The following is a 26178-nucleotide window of genomic DNA, read 5'->3' on the forward strand; positions in this document are numbered from 1 at the left end:
TAAAATTATAAATTTTAATGTTGCCGAAAATACTAGAAAAAAACTTTCAGCTTGGGCATATTCTTTTTGGTTGTAAACGATAAAATAAAACTTTTAAATACAAAATATAAATGTAGTGCCCAAGACCTGGAATGCTCGGCTCGTTCAAGGTTAGTAGTCTGCTGTCTTTATAGAAAGTTCTCCCAAGCATGTTATGAAATACATTTAAGTATAATAAATTCATTTGCAATTTTACCACATCATATAAACTATCTGAATCTGGAATCATGTACATTTATCTTGTTAATTAGAACAGGAATGCCAATTGCATAACCAAAATTAACAATAGCATACTTCATGCTTAGCACAGCTCAACACAAGTTAAAACCTTGCTTTAGAAAAGGACCCATTATTTTAAATAGGTCAAAGCATGCAATGGAAATGATGAAATGTTTAGGAAAATTAAAAATGTAAGCCTCAAATAGGAGGTTAAAAAAACCATCATTCTTTATCTGAGACAAACAAATAAACGGACAAAAATTGTTTCACATTAATAACAGATAATGTAAATGACAAAACATGGAAGAACTGACTATTTGTCTACATCTGGGGTAACAACATGTTAGGTACTGCACGATTGTGATAAATAGTTTATTTTTTTGATTTAACGGTGTGATATATATATATATATATTTAAAAAAAAATCAAAGCCATTCTTAATATCCAAAATCAAAGTCTTGTATTTTGACTATTCACACAGGCAGCACCCTCAGAAATCATTGCAGTCAAACAGCCTCATAACAATTAAAGCTTCGCACAGGTTGAACATACTATGGCACACAAAACTCACAAGTCCTGTATTGTCAGAATATACTAAATGATGTGCTTTCAGTTATATTTACTTGGGTTAGTTAATAAACTTCTTGGAAACTAGACAAAAAGATAGTAAACTTAAGATAATTTTTGCTGAGAAACCTATATTTGTCTGAATGAATGCCATAATTGTCATAATATATGCAGATCTACTGGGACCAAAGATATGGAATATGCGCATGGTTTTCATATGAATTATTGAGAGAAAATAAACAAATGGAAGCACTCCAAAATTACAGCATTTCCCATTTCTGAGCTGTATTTTATTTCACTGCTTTAAACCTGATGTGACAGTATGCCACAGAAGAAGGTTCCTGTCTAAATTTTTACTACACTGCAGGTACAGAAAACTCATGGGCCACAAAACTTGGAAGTTGACGTGACATTTTGCAGAAAGACGCAATCATGCCAAATCGTACATGAAAGAATGTATCTTCAAAAACTAGTAGGCATATCAAATTATTGCGAGTTTTAACATTTCAGTGAGTTGTTTTTTTAAAACTGATAAAATACTTAGAGGTCAAAGTGAAGAGTCTCCATTTTAAAATTAGGACATAAACAGCTCGCTGACCATCAATTGCCTTACGATGGAGGTCACAACGTCAGTACACCACAAATCCTGCAGTAGTTTGGTTTTCTTCAGATTAAAGCTGTGGCCTTGGGACAAATGCAGCAAAAAAACACGAACCAGTTGATCAAAAAGCACTTCTGCCAATGTTCTGGTAGTTTTCATGGCCAACCAACCGCAGCAGTTCAGCCATTCTCAGTTTTTAAGGTTTACATCACTGCATCTTTTCCTTATTATTGTAGAAGCTTAAATTGCATCAAGCCAATTTGCTGACAACTGCTTGGTTGAGTGTATTAAGCTGATTGGTCCATTTATCTAATGCAGTATATCGAGCACCACCTCTTTTCTGGTGATCTAGTTCAAGAAGTTGATTGACCTGGTCGATCCGCCCATGAATAGTGCTACAAAAAAAAGCAGAACAATTATTTCAGTGGATTGAATAGAAATTTTCCATTTTACCCTCTGATACCGTTCATCATAAAATAAGGAATGTTAAAATAAATTAGGAAATAATGTTTCATGCAATTAACTTTCAATCAGTTATATTTTGGACAATGTTTAATGCAGGTGAATATTAAATTTAATAAATTTTGAAACCAAAAATATCACTGTTCCCTTGCTGTAACTGATGGTTTATGGTAATATTTCAAGAAATTCAGACCAAAAAAACAAAGCCCATCATCTTTAAGATCGGTACTCACTTGTCCAGTATGCACTGCACCAACAAGCTCTCTACATCAGCTACATCTATGTTCAATTCCTAGGGCAAAAGCAGATTGATAAAACAGAATGTCAAATGCATGACATTTCAACAATTTTTAAATTAAAAAATTTTTTTAGACAAATCAGCATGGTGATTAGGTGTCCATGCCACCTAATTAACCTACATCCTTCGGTACAGTTCAAACAGTGGGAGGAAACCGGAGCCCCCGGGGTAAACCTATACTGAAACAAGGAGAATGTACAAACTCCTTACAGACAGCGTGGGATTGGAACTCCAGTCCTGATTGCGGGCGCTGTAAAGTAGTCGCGCTAACCTCTACGCCAACTGTGTTGCGAATGAAATTCAATTAGATTTTAAATAAAAATGTAATTTGAAATTCTGATCTAAACAACTGAGTAGGTGGAACACACGCATAGGGCCACTGCAGTATTATGCAAAGAATACAAATAAAAACACAGAAATGCTAGAGGAACTCAACCAATTTCACACAGCATCCTTAGGAGGTAAAGATATAGTAAGGACATTTTGGGATTGGGCCCTTCAAGGTGGGGGCGGGGGGAGGAGAAGGAGAGACAAAAGGCGGGGGGGTGTTGTAAAGAGGGGAGTTTAACAGAGGTTGAGATGCCCAGACAGCTGAGGTGCTGTTCCTCCAGTTTCCAGGTGGTCTCCTCCATCATTTGTTTTTACTAGAATCACAGCATCTGCAAACTTTCCTGTTTCACGTGAATTGTATAAAGTCAAACAAGGCAACAAAAAGAGTAAAATAGCTAGGAACATATTCAACAACTATACAAATCCTGTTAATAGCCTTGTGCACTCAACCTTAGACCACATGCCAACACTTACAACCCCATCTCTCAAAACTGTCCAATGATTAGAGGGCAAGAGCTGATCCACACATACGATGGTCAGCGGTCAATTCTAAATGGGAAGGATGACCTTGAAAGTTTTCTCGTTCACTTGTTGACAGCTCACAACTTAATCAACATCCATCACATTGGATGACAAAATTAGACAAGGTTTCTGATTGAAAAATTACCTAATTAGAATACATTTATCACATTGATGACTGAGTAACAGTGGAGGAAAACAAAGTTGAAATTTTGGTAACGGAATTACAAACAGTAAATTGTTGAGGATTTTACGACTAGGGAATATTTATGGATATTTTTACCAAATATATATTGATGAAAGCTGAAAAATATTAACTTAAAGTAGGAACTCACCTTTGAAATAAATGGTATATGTATTCTAGTGTAAGGCTTTATTAATTTTATCAAGACTTGGGTTCTGATGTTCCTCAATAGTTCTGTGGAGGGAAAAAAAAAATCAAGAAAAACAACACAAATAATATTTCAGGAAATACATCATTACCAGCATAGACTTTTGTCATATAGTATCAGGATGAATCAAAGCACAAAAAATACTTTAATCACCACTCAAGACCACATTCTCCACCACTGCTCAATTTTAATCCAAACTTTATAGACAGCTGAGTCAATAAATGGCAGATGCATTTAAAAGCAGATAAAATTAGAAGTAAAAATACTAAATTCAATAATTTTATGATGCATTGGTAAGAAATACTAACTTAAGATTATTCCTCAATAACAAAACAACCTGCAAAAACTAAAAGTTTGAAATAAAAGCTTATTTTAAAAGAAAACAAAGAGAAGGCAGCTGTGGAAAGAGGAAATCAACAAGTCGGCTTGATTAAGTATTGTTGGTGACATTTCCAACATTTCTTGAAGTTCTAACAGACTCAAGTAAAAATATGGAAATACACTGATGACCTTTGTCTGTATCCTTTAAACGTTAAAACCAAAGCAGAATGAAACATAAGGCACTTTTAGGTGGCCAAAATACCCCCATGTCAAGCCGCATTTTCTACCCCTATGCGGCTGTCGGGAGGCCACCTGTAAGAGCAGGAGGCACCTCCGAGGCGCACTTTCTAATCCTCCTCCGAGAGGGATAATCGCCGGAGCACTGAAGCTCCCCCTAGGCACTTGAAAGCGGCTGCTAAGGGGATGGCAATCAGCTGGCAAGCGCCTGACAGCCCCCCTGGCCCCCCCCCATCGTGGGCCGCCCCAACCCTGACATCCCGAAAGGACAGGAGCCAGAGTGCGCTCCGAGGTGCCTCCCACGCAGCTGTCTCTTTCAGGTGGCCAGCGCTGCACTTTTAGCGCTACCACCTGAACGACCATTCCACAGATCTGAATCCGCTCCTGCAGGCGTATTCTTGGCGGAGAATGCACCTGAAAGCGGTTATAAATTCTTCATGACACATGCTTCTCAAATTCTGATGGATGAAAGGAGCTAACCACTTTAAAAGAACTTTAGTTTATTTACAATTCCTGGTGACAATAAAAATCATGATCCAAAGCTCTAATTAGTTGAATTTGAAATAAAAACTGATCAAACTGCTACAAACTAATTTTTGAGGATAACCATTTATTAGGCTTTTGCATAGAATACATTTCTCTGAATTTAGAAAATTGTGTGGCAGTTATGAACTTTCGTGTGGTGGAAATCCTAACATTTTAAAAAAACCTGAAACTCTATAATATCCAAGTTAAGTCTCAGTTTCAATGGAATACATTTGATAACAATTGATTTATATTTATACATCACTTCATTCATTCAAAATATCCACTGCACATTCAACTTAATCTCCTTTGCCAATACCTATCATTTAACCACAATTATTTTAAAGCACCGACATCTTCTGACATGTTTTGTGTACACTAACAGTCCCATTAGATCTCTTTTCAAAGTTCCCTTCAACTAATAATATGTGCAAGGAGTTCATCAACCTTATGTTCAGCCTAACCTTAATCCTCTGACTTGGTTTGGCTTCCTCGCATCATATCAGACATTTTGGAGTTCATGTTGATAATGACACAGCTACTCATCCCACCTTCTCAGAATAAATTGACCATTCAAATTCTGGGTTTTTAAAAAAAAACCCTGTGCAATCTGTTCCTTCTTCTCACAAACAGTTCTGCTTCCTTCAAAGACCATGTCAAGTGTTCCCACCATTCAAAACCCCCCTGTAGCACATTTTTACTTGAACACTACTGACCCATCACCAGCCTGCCTATTTTTATTAACGTGATAATAATCCATCTCTCCTGCAACTCAGTGTTTAAATCTGCAGACAGGTTTCTTCATCAACTTCTCCACAACTTCAATGACATTGCCTCCCTCATACAATTTGGTGGAATAGCCCTTGCTTGGTTCCAAATAAATCTATCCAGTTTAACAACAGTGCATTTCGGGTGAATTACTCCTCTTGTTGCCCTGCAGTGACCTTCAGGCACCCAGGGATTTTGGGTGCTGAAAATCTGATACAATGCTTGACCAAGTATACCTAGGATCTATCCTTGACACCCTACTTTTCCTTGTAGACATCTAACCCCCAAGGTAATAATATCCAAAAATATACTGGGGGTCCATGTTCAAGCTTCACAGATGACACCTAGCTTCAACTGACAAAAGGCTTTCGAGTTGGAATATTAACTGTTCCTCTTTCTACTGATGCTGTTTGGATTAGTGTCACCAACATTTTCTGGTTTTGTTTCAGATTTGCAGCATTTGAGTTTTTCTAATGCTCATTCATCCTAATAAATTGGTTTACTTTGGCATACAGAAATTCTGTTATCTGAATGACCAGAAGGTCAGACAAATCATAATAAAATCCCCCTTATCCAGAATTCAAGCAACTTGCAGCCTAAACCAGCAAAATAATCTTGGAAAAAAAATACAAATATTTAACATTGGCGCCCCTAACGGTTAGTTCGCCATTCACACAACACACTATCTCAAGCGACCACTTACTTATTTGGCATTTACAAATCCCTATAGGCGTCGGATACCAGGGGTTTTACCCAGCTGTAAAGGGACAATTTTTTTTAAAAAGTTAACTGTATAAATGCACCAGATGTAGTTTGCACAAAAAGCAGTTAACTTTCTTTAACCACTCCAAGTTGTGTTAACAGCGATGAATTTGAAGAGTCCGAGAGATGATGAAAATAGGGCAGAATGAATTGTAAAACTTACCTCGCCTTATACAAAGAGGATATTAATGCATATTTTTAAGAATCACATCTTTTTTGCAGTTTCTACATATCAATAAAGGCTTGGTCATAATACAAGGATAGTTTTAAAAGAAAAGTAGCCTTTGCATCAATATATGCAAGTGGTTAAAGCAGTCACTTCAATTCCTTGCTCCTCTAATTGTTTACATTATTAATCAACTAGTTGGAAACAAAAACAGCAAATACATCAGATGAAATAGCATCGGTGGAAAGAATAGTAAACATTCCCAAGTCGAAAGCCCCTTGGTCAGTTGGAGCAAGGTGCTCCTGTGTGTGAATCAGTTTTACATGAATGCAAACATATTTTATTTGCCAATGAAATACTGGGAGAAAGTTTCTATAAATATATCACACCATAGTACATTAAAGGATTTTACTGCTTTCAGAGATACCATCAATTTGTTAGATTCTGATACGTTACAAAATTGTGGCATTGCAATTCTAACCATTTCCCAAGAAAATAACAACAGTGCAAAGCACAAGTTTTTCCACACTCATGTATACAAAGGCTTTCTTTATTCAATTGCAAATACTTGTATCTTACCTTCTATGTGTTCTCTTATAAAGGGGTCATCCATGATGTTACTGTGATTGGTTTTCAGAATCTTCTCAAATTCAGTGATGTCATTATTTTGATACGCACTAGGGAAAAATATCCGATTTCAATCCTCTTCAAAATCTCAAACCACGTCAATTCTCACTTTCCCACCCACCATACGCACAGCATTTCTTTCCCACCTACTCACTCTTCGTTGCGCACAATACATATTAAACTGTGTTTCAAGCTGGAACAGTTTCAACAAATCATACCACCTCCGATGACGGAGTTAATCAAATTGACAAGACTGTTGTTAGGAAAGTGTTAAAAGATTTCCGATTGTGAAACTTGAAAACCTTCAAAAGTTTGATTAAAAAAATATTTTCAAAAAAATTGTTACTTTCAATTTACGTAGCTTTGAATGCTTTAGATATTTCTGGGTGTCCATTTTTGACGGGAAGGATAGTTGGAAAGAACACAGTCCAACAATAACAGTGCTTCACTGAAGAGCCGTGAAAGGAGAAAGTCTGCAGAAGCTGTGATTGTAGTAAAAACACACATAAATACTGGAGGAGCCCAGCCCTTCAGAAGGGCTGAGGCCCAAAGTGTCAGTAACATATCTTTAACTCCATGGACACTACGAGACCCAGATGAGTTCCTCCAGCATTTCTGTCCGTTTTTCTTCATCATGCAAGAGCCTACCACCATACTGGACCCCAGCTCTTAGGACCTGAACAACTTCAGAGGGCAAATTCACAGCAGCAGATCCACACAAGCTTTGTACATAATCACCACGCAGCTCAACCCTTTCTGCAAACTTGTCGCCAAGTTCTGGCCCACTTCGCTGCCAACTCTGGTCAGTTCAATGCGACAGACAGGTTCATATCATTAAAAGACAAATTTAGAAATTCATTGGCTAAGCTGTAGAGAAACTTCTTCACAACTTCCGTGACCCAGGTTCAATCCTAATACAGTACGTTTCCCCATATCCGAAAGGCTTGGGACTGTTAACGGAACAATGGCTTTAAGCAGCTCAGCAGGTATCAGGAAAATACTTGTATCCGTGGTGAAATAATAGAAAAAAACAGCCTCATTAAATGTATTTAAGACAGCAAACAGATTCTTGCACAATAGGGCAATGAAAGGTTATGGTGTTGTGGTCATGTACTTACCTTTGTCGGGAGTGATGCCATCCCCTGCTGATGGCGCAAGAGATGCGACGTATTTAAGTAATAGCGTCCATGTGCAGGTGTGTTAAGTTTTAGAATACAGGTGACAAATCTCAGAAGGGGGAGGAGGAGAATGAGATTGTCGGGATCACCCGTGTGGCTGTGAGCCAATGAGAAGGTCAGAGGAGTTTAGCCAGATGGTGTTTGGGGAGTTGAAGAATACAATGTGGTGTCTAGTGAATTTTTTTTTTTTAAATAGAAAGTCGACTTCACGGTGTGCTGAAACGAGTGAGTGTATTATTTATTTGTTTGTAAGCTGTGGTAAATCAGTGTTGTTACAACAGAGAACAGGCAAGCAAGCAGAATTTGGCCAAATTTAAAATTTAACCTCAAAACTAGACAAAAAGCACATGCTACTACAGCTTGCATTCAAATTAATCTCCCTTGGTTTGTAAAATTCACATAATATGTAGGAAAATGACACACTTATAGTTTCACTTACCTTACTAAATTTGTCATTGCAAGAATCTCTGGATCATTTTTGTAGGGTTTGGCCTGAAGAAAATAAACAAGTCTTGTAATAAAATGCTGGAATAAAATTCAACATATTGTCTGAAATCTGATTGCTCACTTTACCTCCTGAGAATCAAATGGATTAATTCCTGACTTCATCAGCATGTTAGCCAATACCAAATATTTCAGACAAGTGGTACGTCGGGGGCTTCCTGATTCATCATAATTCTTGAATGCCTCAAAGAAGTCTGTGTGAGCCTTTTCAAACTCTCCTTCTCTTAGATGCATCTTACCACCACACTCTAAAAAACAATTATGGAGTCACTTTCAAAAAAAAAGACATTTTTAACCTGTCATAGATTCAAAATCAACGTCCAAGAGATTTTAAAAATATATATTATGTTCAAATGTTTATTAGATTCAGTTTTTAAAGTTATAACTAAATCTATAGTTTTAAAGTAGTCCAATCAATGGCTGGTTGGACCTTTGGACAACAATTGGTAAAGTTCAATATATGGGGCTGGTTTGCAAAATCTATTCTTTTAACCAGTCTACCATCAACCTTGGAGGTTTGGGCAGAATCGAGGACCAAAAGCAAAGTGATAGTAAATAGTTACTTCTTTTATTCTCAACTGGACAAAGATGGACGGGGACAGTTCCTAAGGATGTGTTTATGTCCACTGCTATTTTTCATTTCCAGGCATCCACCGCTTAATGCCCACGATACGTTCTGTGAAACTGGGCGTTATGCTGTGTGGAAGTTGTGCATGCACCATATTACTGAATAGACTTATCAAAACTGTTTATTGTTGTCACTTTTGAAACTTTTATGTAAACACTTTATTAGCCAATGTCACATACAATTTAACAAAGGTCGTCAGGAACATTCATGTCACTGTTCTCAACTCCTCAGTGCTCCACTGGAAGAGTTTCAGGTCGAATAACCTCCATTGATGAACTCACTCTGTAATGCCAGAAGGACCTGGCTGAAGCTCTTCCTGGGGAGGTGTTGGCTTCTTTAAGAATATGTCCAGTGTTGTTTGCTTAAATTGCCTTTTCTTTTCTTCATAAATTTCTTTATATATAGCAAACACTGCATGAGCATTCCCCTCTATCAGTGAAAAGTGTTCAGTGTTTGGGTCCATCTCTTCAGCAAGCTGTTATGGTTAGCAAAGAACTTGGCCAACCCCTCAACAGTGAACCTCTTCTTCTCCTCTGCAGATACCTTTTCCCTTGCCTCTTCAGTTCTGGCTACATCTCATTCTTGCGTCCTCTGGACGGGATTTCTGACTGAACTCCACTATAACCCTCGGTCGGACCACAGATGTATTTGCAGTCAGACGTTGCCCGATCGAACGTTAACCAGCACACACCTATATAGTAATGACATAAATCTCTGGGCTGCAAGGTAAAAGTCTGCCTCAATAGCAACTTGCGAGGAGGACAGCAATATATTCCTCACAATGAAACAAAAGATTAAATGCATTTAAAAGTAAAAACAGAATGAGAAGATACAAGATATACTAAATCTTATGTTTCTAGATGGGGCCCAAGGAAAGAAACTTAGGTGTACATGAACAGAATCTTGAAAGCAGTTTGTATAAGAAACTGAAATCTCGATTTCACAACTCATTAGCAAGATACAAAAACTAAGGAAAGATTAAAAATTGTAATTAATAATTGATTTGAATTGCAAAGAATTGTGGATGAAATTTCAATTGTTATTTTCAAGAGAAATTTGATATTTTTATTAAAAAGTCCACAGCTATGACAAGATGGCTCTCAAACAAATTTGCTCCATTCAGGTTGGGTACCGATGCAATGAACCCAAAGCTATCCATCTTTACTGCACAGGATCTCTGGTGTTACATTTAACCTCTTTGCTATGAATGCTTTTAATATGGCAATTCTCTTATTTGAATTTATGACAGATGTCCTGCATCAAAGCATTTAAACATCTTTCAATAATCTACACTTCCCAATTAACATGAATTTAACGGCTGAGGTTTAAATGTTTCCAACTTGCTGACGTCCGCCAGAATCAATACTTTTGAGCCAATATATAGATTTTGCTTTTGTCTCAGTGACAATGAAGCGTAAAACTGAACAAAATAATAATGTTGTGACACACAAGGGGACAATCAGAAAATCTCCAATTAGCCATTCAAGTCAAACATGGATTTCACATGGCCAGTTGTGGAGCACAACAATGTCAGTAAATCACAGTGTTAACCTTGAGCACTACTGAACCCCAGCTTTAGAATGTATTGGTATAAAGCATATTATAGCATGCCAAACTGAGGTCCAAAACAGCAGCAAGTTACACACAAAAAAAAACATCCAGTTATACTTCAACCAGAGATAATACAAAGAAAGGCAATGACATTCTTTCTTTTACCCAAAATAATGATTTCAATATTCCTGTCAATTGGCAGTTTACCATTCAAAATAGTGAATCCACTCTGCATGGTCTCAGGAAGACAAACAAGTCCAGCCCACAGGAACAAGCAAGCACTAGTCATAAAATGTGCAAGGCAGATTAAGATCAAGCATAATAATCCTGTTTTAAACTACCAAGGATTAACACATCAGTTTTTCATTCGAAGTAAGTTTTTTTGGAAATCATCTCAAAACCACAAAAAGTAGGAAATGCCTGTTTCACAACTGGCCATGTGAAATCAGTGTTTGACTTGAATGGCAAATTGGAGATTTTCTGAACCAACAAGCTGCCGTTGCTTGGTATAAGTTTTTTCATTGCAACTCTGCAAATTGCACACTTATACTGTTTTTTAAATTACAGCATGGTAGAAAATAATTTTGGCTATTTAAACCTGTGCTGTCCAATTACATCCAAATTAAGCTACAACCTGGTACTTTTTTTTTGATGGTAGGAAGAAACCAGACAGGAAACTCTTGCATTTAAGGGGAGAACGTACAAACTCCTCATTGACACCTCTGTAATAGCATTGCACTGACCCCTACCCTAACCGCACCGCCCAACACAGATATACGAGCATTGGAGCTAAGCTACTGGACTGATATTTGGAAGAATCCTTCTCACTGTACTAGGTATAATGTGAAAAAAATTACCATTACAATTCCTCCCCCCCCCCCAACAAAAATAATTTTTATCCAATTGGTTCTCAAAGTGACATAACTGGCATGAAATGGAAAATTTTCAGTTGGCAATGAAAAAAATTTCATTCAGTATTTAAGCAATCTCAGTTTTCTATTTTTTTTATATAGCAAAAAGAATGATAGATCAGTTTAAATTCTGGCAAAAAAGCTTTACAAGTGATCATGTATGTACAATGTTTTCTAACTATGATACAACTCCATAAAAGGAACAGCACAAATCCAGTTAAAGACGAAAATATTTCCAGAAGCACCATTTAATAGAACATCACCAGTTCTTGTTTTCCTAATTTGTACAATATTTCAAAATCCAAATCCTAAAAACTTGCATGTTTGTGCAGGCAATTAGTTTTGATTTATCATCAAACAAAATAATAATAATTCTCAGAATATTATGTGATTTAGATACTCACCCCTGATGACACCCATGATAAGTGGATGAGGAATGGCAGATTTGATGTGCAAGGACTGCTCGTATAGTGCTTTTAATTTCTTATTATTCTTTTGTGCAGTATACATTTGGATCTCCAAAGCATAAATTTCTAATAGTTGCGTCCCTTTCTTCAAATCGTCCTCACCATCATCAGTCTACAAAACAATAAAAGCAAATAATTTTTTTATATATAAATAAAGAGATACAGCAAGTAACAGTACCTTCTGGCCCAAGAGCCTCTGCTTCCAAATACACCAATCAGCCAACAAACTTTCTGCAATTTTTTTGGAGGATGGGATTGGGGGGGGGGGGGGGGGGGGGGAAGAGAAAAAAAGAAAGAGAAGAGAGAGAGAGAGAGAGAGAACTGGAGCACTCACCCAGAGGACGTGGTTAGGGGTAGAATGTACAAACTCCTTGCAGACAGCGCTGGATTTGAACCAGTGTCGCTGCCGCTGTAACTGCTATGCTAAATGTTCCGTTCCGTTTTAAGAACACACAAAACACAGGGGGAGGCACTTGGGTCCCCAGGCCTCCATCGCCTGACATTCAATACGATCATGGGTGGTCTGCCAAAAATGTGTCTACTTTTTCCTCAAAATACCTTCATTAATCGAGCTTCCACAACTCCAGGATAGTAAAGAATCCAGTGAGAAGAAATTCCAACAAGCCAATTTTAAATGACCACCCATCCCCTTCATTGTAGAAATGTCTCCCACAAGTGCATTAATAAATTCACAATACCTGGCAAGACTGGTGGAGTTGGCGTAATATTTTCTGCAGTTTCCCAAACTCTTCTCTTTCCAAATATAGCTTGCCAAGCTGAAAATAAAGAAATCAATTGAGCATCACATGAAATGCTTGCCAAAACCCAGAAACTAAGCTGATTAGGATCAAATGAACAAATAGAAATTTAGCAAGAATTACCTTTGTGTTTGTCTTAAACCATAATCTGTCATTTTTTGCATCCTTTAAAGCTTCAAGGGTAGTTTCGTAAAATTCTTGCAATAAATCCATCTGAAAAATAAATTTGTAGAGTTCCATTCCCCCCAGTGTATTTTTCGGAAGAAGGATCATTCTCCATGTTAGAATATAGAAAGTAATTCAATTTGAATCACAAGCTGAAATATTTGTACTCATAAGAGTTAATCAAATATTTACATTGGGTCTGTAAAACTGATCATTATTAATTATAATAGAATAAAAAACGGCCATCTCAGTCCAATTCAATGTTTTATTTTGGTGTTGCAGTTATCTTCCATTGATTTTCCACCAAAATGTATTATTTTGGCCATATCTTATTTTTATATTTATTACAATTCTTTGGTGTCATTCACTGGAATTTCAAAGTTTTAAACAATAAATCCCACATTCAGCACCTACTGACAGATCATTTGCCAAAGTTTGGGATGGGGGTTTAAAAAGCACAAAGTATAATTTGTTAAAACTTAAGAACAAATTATTTACTTTCAATTACAAAATTAAACGAGTTTCTTCGGTAGTAGAAAAGTATGTAGGACATATTCAGTTTTGATTAGAACAATATGAGATAGGTAACTCCAGTGTTTACTACAAAATACATTACAGAAATAGCGAGTCACAAAAGCAGAAATCAAAGCCGAAGGAATTTTAATTTAACAGGTCTGTTTCTATCAATTATGACCACCACAGAACTTAGAATTGGCAGAAGCCAATCCCACCATTTCTACAAGCAGACCATAGAGGGACAAAGTCTTGATTCATTGAACTGCCCTCGACAATATTGGAAACTATGAATGATTTACATTACCTTGAAAATGGTGGAGACTTCAAATGTGCTTACAATCTTGCCATTTCCACACATCTTGATACAAGATTAAAGTACTTCTGATTTACTTAACTGCATCACCACCCACACCAATTAAAGTAAACAGCAAGCACTGATGTTAAAAGTTCCGTCCACAACTTTGCCTCCTGACATTATGCAAATCTTTTTCTGACCTTTGATTCAGCTTCCCCGCCAAAGCAAGCTTTCAGGTCCGTTTCTGCGATTTCCCCGCTGCTACCCTGCCTCTTCATCGACTTCTGCTGCTTGATCAAGGTAGTTGCAATAGTTCCAGAGAGGGCAGGTGAGGGGAAAAAAAAAGGGGAAGGGGTAGGAGGAGATAGAAATAAAAATATGAAAAGGACAGAAAGATATTAAAATGGGAAGAAAAAGTAACGTGGCAAAAAGAGAAAACTAGGAAAACAGGTTCAGAGGGGAAGACACTACATTAAAATAAACTCAAGAGCAAAAATGAAAATAAATCATAAACACAGGCAAAACAAATTGAAAGAGAAATAAAAGACTAGAATAAAGTACATTAAAGATTCCTAGACTGCTTCCCATCTCCCTCCTATTCTTGATCAGGAACACATTATGAACACTTCTGACTTGGCAATACCCCAAAATGAATGAAATTTAGAGTTTCTGAGGGAAAGGGCTGAAGGGACCACAGATGCAATTTATGATAGAGAGGGGAAGATTTTGGATTGGAAGATACTTTTTATTTTTTTTCCTGCAGGCTAAAGAAAGCCATCAAGAGAAAGTTTTCACAGGTTAAGTGATCATTGAAAATACAAATATTGTCCTCCACAATTCATGGTTAAAGCAGGCTGCATTACATTTTTTTTTTTTTTAAAGTCCAATAGTTAGGAATGAGATTGGAACATATATTTTATATATTTACTGGAGGTGGCCTGAACTGTACATCATGAATTTGCAGTGAACAAATGCCCTTGAAACGCATTAAATTTGATTCATTTGCTCATCCAACTCCAATCACAATTTGCACATTTTGTTTAGTGTTACGTGGAAATTAACAATTGGAGGAGAGGCGTGCTTCAAAGATTTAAATTGCAGTCAGGACACTAGCCAGATACACTCAATTTGCATTTTATTACCTACTCTGGGACTTGAACAGGTGAAAATTTGCAGTTTTGTGAAAAGTCACATTTTCAGGAAGAGACATGCAAGAGAGACCCACATGGATAACAATAATCTCATAGCACCAAACTAGAAGAAATCTCTTGATGTCTTTTTGATATCCTTTCGTTTCACACTTAACTGATATTTACACAACGTGGTCAAGAGAAAACAGGCTTCACATCTTTCTACGCCACATTAACGGACATACTGTATTTTAAAAGTATGAAAAAAAAAAGCCCATCATTTCCCCTTCCAGACCAAAAAATTTGTCTGTTGCTTGGAAATAAAGATTTACAAATTTGGATGTCTATTTTGATCTGGATCAATGAAATGAACATCTTAAAGAGATTAGGCAGCTTTGGAAACACTCTCAAATTAAAAGAAAAGTATCAGGGAGAGGATTTTTTGAAGCTCTGTAACACTTATTCGAGTGACTTTTAAGAAGCATATCAAAGAAAAGTTGGCATTCCAGTGACAAAGTGTAGAATTAATTCTAATTCTCATATTTGCAGAAAATAAAAAAAAAGAACAATGGGAAAGGCGTTTAGTAATGTAAAACAAAGATAAAAATATGGACACATCTGAATATTGGCTTTAAACATTTGTGGAAATCATGTATATTGTTTATTCCTCATTTTATGCCCTCTGGCTGTTCAGGAGTTCTTTTTTAACAGGCATAGATGAAGGTGGGCCAAATAGGCTTCGTGATTCACACCCATTTCCAATATTCTTGATGCAGCTGTCCTCCAGAACTTCCGCCAAATAATTGCTCTCAGAGCCAATGGGTTAAACGTGGGTAAGTTATTCAGCACGAGAATACATCACAGCAGACCAGATTGCTGTGCTCAACAATCTAAAATTATATTCTGCCAAAATGGTCAAAGGCATTCTTGCAACAACAAAAATAAATTTAATCCCTTCAACTATCCGTATATTCGATTCTTGACTAGTCGACCTACTTGTGATATGCTCCAGTGATTTAGTTAATAAAAGCCTTGGTATGGATTAAAAAAAAACTATCTGTATATTCAAACAATCTGAATCAAGGTTAAGCCTCTTTCGAGCATGAAGAAAATGTTCTGATTTAATGGAGAAAAACTTGAAGGGTTAAAACAGCTACTTTCCATATGTGGGCTGTTTTGATGAGCATTAGTTTATTGTTTGCATAATGTACAGATGACTAAGCAAAATAGAGGTAGAAATGTCATTTTGATGTTTAAACTCATTTTCTGATCATTTAACAAAAATACAATTTGGAAAAATAGTTACTTTCATTGAAGAAACTTACACCAAGCAACAATAAAAAAAAAAGTGCATTCACTTATTAGATCCCGCAGCACTCAATCACTCTATTGAGTGACCACCATCTGCACCAGCTACATCAAACTGCCCACCCTTAACATATGTTCCACCTACTTCCTAACAACCCCTGCCATCTTAATGTCTTTTTACAAACATTACATTTTCCCTCCAATACATTCAACCCTCATCCTATACCAGTTGGTTTGTCAAATCTACTTATAGCTTAGTTCACGCACTTTAGCACAGTTGATTTATGCTTCTGTAGAATAAATTTTGTAACCAGTCATGCTTTCCACATCAAATTATTGAATACAATAATTAAAATCTCTGACAGCTCATGCAGATTCTGTTATACTATAGACAGAAAGTTCCAGAAGATTTTCTTCTCATCCAAAACTATTTAAAATTATAGCTATTCTCTGCTTTTCATGGCCGAGCATTACAGTCATCCACCATTTGACTGCCAGCCTTACAGACCCAAGGTAAAAAAAAATATAGCATTTTGAATGTAGACACTTCATTGATTGAAGAATGGATTTAAAAGTTTGGGTTGAAAAGTAGCACATTCATTTTGTTGTTTCCCCCCCACCCCCCTCCACAATTTTGTTACAGCTATAAATTCAATTAACTATTAACAGTTATTTCACTGTCACTTGTTATTTGCACACTGAACCATAGTTTTTTTTTTCCATCACAGTCATAGCTGCAATTTCCTCGTGAGAAGATGGCTCCCAGCTCACTGACGTGGCTCAAGGAAGGTGACCAGAAGTGCTGACGGAACAGCTTTGAGACCACTTATCCCCACTGATATTCACTCTGGATCTTTTTTAGTTAATTAAAATCATATAAATCGTTCTCTGCTGGCCAACTTTTCCTTTCACTTCAATGGGCCTTTTGCAAATTGTGCCAGTTTAACCTGTAGTAGATTCATAAGAACACAAGAAATAGGAGAAGTGGGGCCATCTGGCATGTCAAACATGCTCCATCATTCAACGTGATCATGGCTGATCTGATAATAGGCTCATCTCCCCCATTTGCCATTTCCCCATCTCCCTTAATTCCCTAATTATGTAGAATTCTAACCAACCTTGACTAAAATACATTTTCTGAGGTCACCTCTACTGCATCAATGGATAGTCAATTCCACACACTCACCGTCCTCTGGGAAAGCATTTCCCCCTCATCTATCCTAAATTTACAACCCTGAATCTTGAGGCTATATCCCTTGTTCTGGCCTCTGCTATCAATGGACACAACTTATCTACCTCCATCTTATCAATGCCTTTCATAATTTTATGTTTCTATTAGATTCCCTCTCAATCTTCTAAATTCCAATCCCAGATGACTCAATCTCTCCTCACAGGCCAACCCCTTCATCCCTGGAATCAACCTGGTGAACCTCCTCAGCATTGCTTCCAAACCCAGTACATCCTTCATCAAGTAAAAAGACCAGAACTGCACACAGTACTCCAGATGCAGTCTCACCAGTACTTTGTACAGTTGTAGCATAACCTCCCTGCTCTTAAATTCAATCCCTCTAGCAATGAAGGGCCACATTCCATTTGCCTTCTTGATAGCCTGCTGCACCTGCAAACCATCATGCACAAGTCCTTCTGAATGTCAGCATGCTGCACGCGCTTTCCATTTAAATAATATTTTATTCTTCCTAAGTGAATAACCTCACATTTGCCAACATGGTATTCACTCTCCTAACCCATGCACTTAACTTGCATCTCTCTGCAGACCCTCCACATCCTCAGCACAATTTTCTTTTCCACTCAATTTAGTGTTATCAGCAAATCTCGATGCACTCCACCCTGTCGCCTCTTCCAGATCGTTTAAGCAGACTGTGAACAGTTGCAGGCCCAGCACTGAGCCCTATGGCATCCTGCTCACCACCGATTGCCAACCAGAAAAAAAAACCCTGCACCCCAACTCCCTAGTTTCTATTGGTTAATCAATTTCATGCATACTCATCTTCTGTGAACGCTTTCTGGAAATCAAGGTAAGTAACGTCCACCTGCTCCCCTCTATCTCCTGTGCCTGTCATAGCCTCAAAGAATTCTGTGAGCAGCTTTGGAGAAGCCACAGATTTCCACTGACCATTGGATCGTTGGACTCTAACTAACACTTAACTGAGCAGAGGGCTACTCTCCCTAGTTACAAATTGTGAGATCCATATGGATTTAATTGGACCATTACCACATTACAAAATGGCAAAGGAAATATTGATGTTAATAAAAAAAATCTTCCAGATGAATTTTAAATGCATACCTGTTTAGAAGTGGATATATAATCAAGGATGGAGTTGATTGATTTTTCTGAATAATTTCTTGTAACTGCACTCCGGATATATGTGAGCAGCTGCTTATATCTGTTCATCATTTCTGGATAGTTACCCTGTTGGATAAGCCTCAATTATCTTCCATTTATTTCTTTAATTTACCACATTTATAATTAAACATTCAGAATTAAACAGTTGATCATACTATCAAAAGGACTACACCAAGTTAAAACCTTTGTGCAGAAGATTTTTTTTAAATATACAGTAAAAACCTCTGGTATCCAGCACCTATGGAGATTAGTAGATGCCAGATAAGCAAATTTTCTGGTTCCTTGAGACTGGATGTTGTGGCGAGGTGCTCCTATTTTAAACTTACATTTTTTTTTTACCCATTTATTTTCTGCAATTTCTTTTGCTGGTTGCTTCAATTCCAGATAACAGGGATTTTACATTCATTTTTGGGATCTGGGCATCATTGGTAAGGCCAGGTTTTCATGCCCAACCCAATTGGTTTAGCAACATGGTTGTGAACTGCATTCTTGAACTACTGCCATCCTTCAGGTGAAGATACTCCCACAATAGTTGAACAATAAGTTCTGTGATTTAGGCCAAATAATATTGAAAGATACATTTCAAAATCAGAATAATACAAAACCTGGAGGGGTACCTGTAAATGGCGGAGTTCACTTGAACCTGCTGCCTTGTTCTACTTCTTAGGTTTGAAAGATGTTGAAAAAGTCTTGGCAAGTAAGGGCAGTGCATTTTGTAGATGTAGACAATGCAACCATTAGGTGTCAATGGTGGAGGGATTAATGCTTAGAGTGGTGAATGGGATACCAATAAAAAGTGATTACCGATAAACATTTTTAGAAATGGAATTGAAAGAGTTAAATGGTTTTAAAATGTTTGCAAGTGTAACAACAGCATAACAACTCTCCAAAATGTTACAGTATTTGTCTGGCTAACCCAGTTGAGTTTCTGACCAATGGTCACTGACAGTTTTGACAAAATAATTTAAAAAAAAAATTTAGCAAGTGCATTTCTCATTATTTCATTTCTCCTTGAAATTCAAAATCAGTCTCAACTTCTTCACCACTTGGTCAGATTATAATGAATTTCTCAAGGTTCTGAGTAAAATGATATTGTCTAGACGTTCTTACCAACTTAAAGTTGATTTTAATCATCTGCTTGAGTGCTTTAAATCCCCATTCTCCTTTTTCACCTTCCAGTTCTAATACCTGCACAAAGAAAAAAAAAGGTTTGACCTATTTAAGTCACCTGGGATCCATTGCGAGTTGGCAAGTTACAAAATTGGCTTTGTCATAGAAGACAGAGGGGAGCGGAGGACAGATATTTTTCTGAATGGAGTTCTGTGAACAGTGGTGTTTTGCAAGGATCAATGCTGGGATACCTGTTATTGATATAGCAGAAAATGTAGGTTAATAAAATTGTAGACAAAAACAAGTGGAGCGTTAGATATCGAAGAAGGACATTACAGGACACAGTAAGATACAAGTTGAAAATTTGGGTACTGAAACAGCAGATGTTGTTTCATAGAACATAACACCACATACAGGCCCTTCAGCCCACAATGTTATGCTGACCTATAGATACTTAAAAGAAACTAAACCCTCCCTTCCACATATCCCTCTATTTTTCCTTTAATGTATGTACTTGTCTACCAAATGGCCCTATTGTTCCATCCTCCACCACCTAGTAATGTATTTCAGGCATCCACAACTCTGTTTATTAAAAAAAGGTGCTGGCTGTCTACCTTATTTATGCCTCTCGTAATCTTGTAGATCTCTATTTAGTCACCTATCATCCTTCTTTGCTCCAAAGAGAAAAGCCCTAGCTCTGATAATCTTGCTTTATAAGACACATTTTCTAGTCCAGGAAATATCCTGCTAAATCTCCTCTGCCTCTCTCCAATAGCTTCCAAATCCTTCCTGTAATGAGGTGACCAGAACTAAACACAATTTTCCAAGTGTGGTCTCACGAGAGATTCTTCTGAACTCAATCCCCTGATTAATGAACCCCAGCATACCATAAGCTTCTTAACTATCCGGTAAACCTGCGTGACAACCTTGAAATATCTATAGATTTGGACCCCAAGGACCTCTGTCTTTCTACACTGTGAAGAATCCTACCATAAACCAAATACTCTGCTCTTAAATTTGACCGACCAAAATATATTACCTCACACTTATCCAGATTGAACTCCATCCGCCACTTTTTCCACCCAACTCTTCATCCTGTCGTAACCCATAATAACCTTCAAAACTATTCACAACACCTCCAACCTTCACTTCATCTGCAAACTTACTGACTCATTCCACTACTTCTTCGTCCAGGTAATTTATAAAAATCACAAAGAACAGGAATCCCAGAACAGATGCGAGTGAAATGATCATGAAAAGAAGAGATGCTAATTAACAACCAGAGGAGGAGGAGGATTGACAATTATAGTAAGAACAATAAAAGAGTGCAAGAGAGACCAGCAGGATGGACAGATGGTTGACAGATGCAGTTCAAAGTAGAAAAGTAATTGATTGCGGTAAAGAAAGGGAAAATGGAAAATATAATGCTATTATTTTACACTGATGCGAGGGACATCAGTACACATCTTTATTAATCATTTAAAACTGTTCTGGAATTTGGAAATGCCGTTAAGTAAAAGTGTAAGCCAATATTTAGTTATTATTGAAAATGCAGAACATAAAAGAATGTAGAATGTTGATCTCTTCTAGACTATTACTAATTTTGGGCACCTTATTATTCCAGGAATATAAAAGTCAAGAAAAATATTCAACTTTGATTCTTACCAACACTTCCATGATTTGCAAATATGGTATTTTCCCCCATGCTTGTGCTAATAAAAAGATCCAATAAATTTTAAGATGAAAGAATATTACAATAAGTTAAATAATGATAGATAGTGACTGGTGAGTGAAACAGCTGTGAAATTAATTTGCAAATTCAATAAGTTAATGGAAATAGAGCAAAATTATTAACCAAAAACAAGCAGATTTATTAAATTATTTGCACGAGAATTGGAATTAAAAGATTTATTCAAAAGACAAAAGAAAGCCATGCCTAGAATTAAACAAAATGTCTCATGTGGAGAACAAGATCAGTACAGATTTGAGTACTCAATTAACCCATTTCTGTGCTGTGGCATTCCATGATTTCAGAATAATAACTAATTTTTTTTTCCAGTTGGTACATAAAACTATCACCTTCAGAGTTTGATAAATAAATGTAGCTATTGACAAAATGCTCACTTCTCAGATAAGAATATGTATTCCGATATACAAAATAGAATATTCTACCTTCTGGAAGCTACAAAGCGCTGCTTTAGGATCATCCTCCTTTAATGCTTTGGAATTGTAGTATTGATTTTCCAAATCCACATTTGGTTCAGAATTGCTGTCTTCAGAATATTCCTTAAAAGTTTAACAAAAAAAAAAGTAATCCAATATCTCTTCCCCATCTATTCAAAAAACATTGAGGTTCAGAGAATGTACAATAGCTACAAATAACATCTCTGGTTCCTTATTATGGAAGACATTATAATTAATACCAAGATTCAAAAATGTATCATTTTTCCTCACTATATGCACGATTGCAAGTGGAATTCACGAGAAAGTGTATTAATCTGGTGATGATGGTAGGTGAAAATAGAAGATTACAGAATCACCTTTGAGTAACAATTACACCTTTACTAATAACATCTTCTTTATGCTGCTAACCCATTAACCATTACAATACCATTGTCAACTAAGGAGTGAAAAGTATTCAATTCAAATAAAGAATAGATGAAAGGATATTCTTTTTGTAAAAGAACCCAGGTGGAATGTGTGCAAGGAAATGCAGGCAGTTCTGGCAAACTAAGCAACAAAATTTAGAATGCTCTTGGGGGGGGGGGGGAAACTCCCCCAGATATTCAGATAAAAACTTAAAAAAAAATCACATGAACCTTTAAACACAAAAAACAGGTTTGGAAGCAAGAGTCACAGAGACTTTGATATTGAGGGTCACGATGTATTAATAGCATCTTAATTCTTGAATTTTGAATATTGCATGTGCAGAAAAATCAACAATTTGCATACTTTGGCTCCGTCTTATGCTTGATTCAACCAAACTGTGATGCTTTTGCAGACTTCTTAAATTTTTTCTAAAGTCACCAAAAAAGTTTACTCAAAGTTTTGACAAATTTGGACACACACAACTCAAATGATACCCGCAGATTGCCTAAGAAGTAAGAATTTCCATCCACTGATGATCAAAATACTCTTCAATTCCCGCTTGCACTAAACTCCCTTAACTATATTTCCCTTAAAATTTAGTAATAACATTGCTCGTCATATTACTACTGCTCAAAATAGGACTTCCTCTTCAGACACCTGACGACCAGAAATTTTCAAAATGTTCCAGAGCAATTCTATGCTGGCAAAGCTCTTGACCCAAGCTGAACTTGTAAAATCCTTCAAGGATCATCAGTTCATTTTGACTTTCCTTAAAATTATATGCATTCCTAGCGTGATAAACACACACAATTTGAGACTAACAAAATCCAATGTATGACATAGGCTGCAGTTTCATTACATTAGCGACCATCATCCTTCATGAACTTTTATCGTGACAACTTCAGTGCCGGTGTTTCGAGATTGCCATAGTGCATTTCATTTCGTTGATGGATCAGGAATCCTCACATCAGCTCACAGGTCAAGACTCACAAATTCCGTCATCGGGACCCAAGGGATTGGAATCCACGGAAATTGCACAAAAGACCCAATTCAATAAGGTTGAAGTATCAGGTCTCTGGAGGGGGGGTGGGGGGGATGGATGGGGGTGGGGGGGATGGATGGGGGTGGGGGGGGATGGATGGGGGTGGGGGGATGGATGGGGGTGGGGGGGATGGATGGGGGTGGGGGGGATGGATGGGGGTGGGGGGGATGGATGGGGGTGGGGGGATGGATGGGGGTGGGGGGGGGATGGATGGGGGTGGGGGGGATGGATGGGGGTGGGGGGGATGGATGGGGGTGGGGGGGATGGATGGGGGTGGGGGATGGATGGGGGTGGGGGGATGGATGGGGGTGGGGGGATGAATGGGGGTGGGAACAGGCCAAATCGACTTCGGCCTAGCCGGACAGACGAGGCCTGTCTCACAAGGTTACTGGAGGGATCGAAACGAGCCGCTGAGACGCTACCCGGAGCCTCCTGGGTTTCGCGAGGAGCCGCACAGATCCGACTGCGTGTCAGTGGGCCCCGAGATGCTGCCTCTTAACGACTCGGGGCGAGGAGATGGTCACGGACAGCCGGCAAAGCTGGTTGCCCCGAGAGAAAGGCTGAGGCCGACTTCCGCAGTCCACCAACCGCGACGCCCAGAAACCATTCCGAAGGCAAAGAGCGATGCAATTCGACAGGGGGAAGGGCGACAGGAGAGCCATACCAAGTCGTAGTCTTCCTCATCATCGCACATAAAGTCGTCCTCCATGTCAGACATCTTGGAAGTAGTTTGGTGCGTGGGTCCTTCCCTCAACAGTCCCCCCCTCTCGCCTCGGCCTTCTTGGGCGGGCGGGCGGACGGACGGCGGGGGACGCTGTGGCACGGCGCACACGCCCTAGCAACCAACCGGAAGTGGCTCCTGGGAGACGGTGCCTCGGGCTCGTTCTCGCGTTTGTCGCCTCCTTCTCGGCCCAGAGGGGGAGACGTGGGCAGGATATCCGCGGCGAGCGGAACTGGGGAGCTTGCAGCCTCCTCACCCGGAGTCGCTGGGAGGAGGGTCCGAGCGGAGGGATATGGCGGACGGCGACGCGCTGCCGCAGCATCCGCTGCAGGTGTCCGAAAGTGAAAGGTACCACTCCCCTCCTTCACTCCTTCACCCCTTCCCTCCCTCCCTCCCTCCCTTCACCCCCCTTCCTCCTCCCCTCCCTTCACCCCTCCCTCCCTCCCTCCCTTCCTCCTCCCCTCCCTCCCTCCTCCCCCTCCCTCCCTCCCTCCTCCCTCCTCCCTCCCCCCTCCCTCCCTCCTCCCTCCCTCCTCCCTCCCTTCCTCCTCCCCTCCCCTCCCTCCCTCCCTCCCTCCTCCCCTCCCTCCCTCCCTCCCTCCTCCCCTCCCTCCCTCCCTTCCTTCCTCTTCCCCTCCCTTCCTCTTCCCCTCCCTTCCTCTTCCCTCCCTTCCTCTTCCCCTCCCTTCCTCCTCCCCTCCCTCCCCCTCTCCCTCCTCTCCTCCCCCCTTTCCTCCTCCCCTCCCCTCCTCCCTTCCCTCCCTCCCTTCCTCCTCCTCCCCTCCCTCCCTCCCCCCTCCCTCCCTCCCTTCCTCCCTCCCTCCCTCCCTCCCTCCCTCCCTCCCTCCCTCCCTCCCCTCCCTCCCTTCCTCCCCTCCCTCCCTCCCTTCCTCCCCTCCCTCCCTCCCTTCCTCCCCTCCCTCCCTCCCTTCCTCCTCCCCCCCCCCTCCCCTCCCCTCCCTCCCCTCCCTCCCTCCCTCCTCCCCCCCTCCCTCCTCCCCCCCCCTCCCTTCACCCCCTTCCCCTTCCCCCCTTCCCCTTCCCCCTTTCCTCCTCCCTCTCTCCCTCCCTCCCTTCCTCCTCTCTCCCTCCCTCCCTCCCTCCCTCCTTCACCCCCTTCCCCCTCCCCCCTTCCCCCCTTTCCCCCTTTCCTCCTCCCTCTCTCCCTCCCTTCCTCCTCTCTCCCTCCCCCCTTCACCCGCTTCCTCCCCTTTGAAACGGGGATGGCCACGTCGGCCTCTGTCGGTTGCGAGGGAGGGAGAAACAGTTGCACTTTATTTCGTTGACGAGGATGGCGTCAAGTTCGTGGGATGTTCCCCGTGACCCGAGCTATCTTGTTAAGAAGTAGAAGGCGAGAGTCTGCGGGACGCCACGATTGACGCTTTTTTTAAAAAAAGGCAACGCTGGAGGAACGGCTCCAGCAGGTCCACAACGTGCATTTATTTGATGGACCAAAGCTAAAGGTGCATCGCCAACTTTTCAGCTTGAGCCCTTCATCAAAGGTTGTCCAGTGCAAATCGACTCGAACACCCTCGCCTCAATCGTCGTTTGTCCATAAAACCTGATTGCACTGCGCACCTTTGCTCTTCCCCATCCCTTACATTCGTCCTGATATTTTTGTGTGTGTGCAATCTTGAGGCTGAAAAATTGGGGGGGAGGAGGAGGAGGAGGAGGAGGTGGGTGGGTGGGGGGGGGCGTCACGAGGTGCGGATGAACGGTCACGAGTCGAGCCCGAATCCATTGGCATTAGCTCTGGTACGAAGAGGGTAGTTTGCAGGCGCCTTTGCACGAGTATTGACATTCTTCATTCAAAATACAGTCGTACTGACTTGTTGGAAATTGATTTTTTTTCTATAAAACCACTGATTTTTTTTTAAAAAGTGTCACCTTCATTTTTATCCTGGTTTTAAGAGTTAATTCTCCCAGCAGTCACTCCACCCACTTTCTCCAAGTCAAAGCGGGAACGGTGGTACAAACAAACTGTTTGTTTGCTACATGAAGAAGGCCAGACTACAAGACGACACATGCAAGGCTTGGTGCTGCTTCATGCACGCATGATAAGCTCGTTGACTTTATCCATTTTGCGGCCAACTTGGACCCAGACCTG

General features: G+C 39.5%; 2 protein-coding genes across 4 annotated transcripts in view; one reads left to right on the forward strand and one right to left on the reverse strand.

The window, feature by feature from the left end:
• cops2 (COP9 signalosome subunit 2) lies at positions 1-24408 on the reverse strand. Of its 3 annotated transcripts, none has more exons than XM_069911812.1 (14): positions 24015-24408; positions 21892-22005; positions 19720-19797; positions 18550-18675; positions 14007-14096; positions 12954-13043; positions 12771-12848; positions 12010-12184; positions 8585-8763; positions 8451-8503; positions 6786-6883; positions 3371-3453; positions 2122-2180; positions 1-1821 (listed from the first exon to the last, which is right to left on the reverse strand). In XM_069911812.1, exons 1-14 carry the CDS (start codon positions 24066-24068, stop codon positions 1677-1679), a joined length of 1422 nt encoding a protein of 473 aa, XP_069767913.1. In that variant the 5' UTR covers positions 24069-24408; the 3' UTR covers positions 1-1676. The 3 variants fall into 3 exon arrangements, with proteins under 3 accessions (XP_069767913.1, XP_069767914.1, XP_069767915.1); XM_069911813.1 differs by having other exon boundaries at positions 14007-14093; positions 24015-24405; XM_069911814.1 differs by lacking the exon at positions 14007-14096 and having other exon boundaries at positions 24015-24400.
• galk2 (galactokinase 2) overlaps positions 24192-26178 on the forward strand; it is a 72267-nt gene continuing 70280 nt past the window's right edge. Inside the window, exon 1 of the mRNA XM_069910553.1 lies at positions 24192-24419. Coding sequence (XP_069766654.1) covers positions 24364-24419 — 56 coding nt within the window. The 5' untranslated portion in view covers positions 24192-24363. The remainder of the gene's footprint in view (positions 24420-26178) is intronic.

The sequence above is a fragment of the Narcine bancroftii genome, chromosome 14 (genome assembly GCF_036971445.1).
Source record: "Narcine bancroftii isolate sNarBan1 chromosome 14, sNarBan1.hap1, whole genome shotgun sequence".
In the NCBI taxonomy this organism is placed as follows: Eukaryota; Metazoa; Chordata; class Chondrichthyes; order Torpediniformes; family Narcinidae; genus Narcine; species Narcine bancroftii.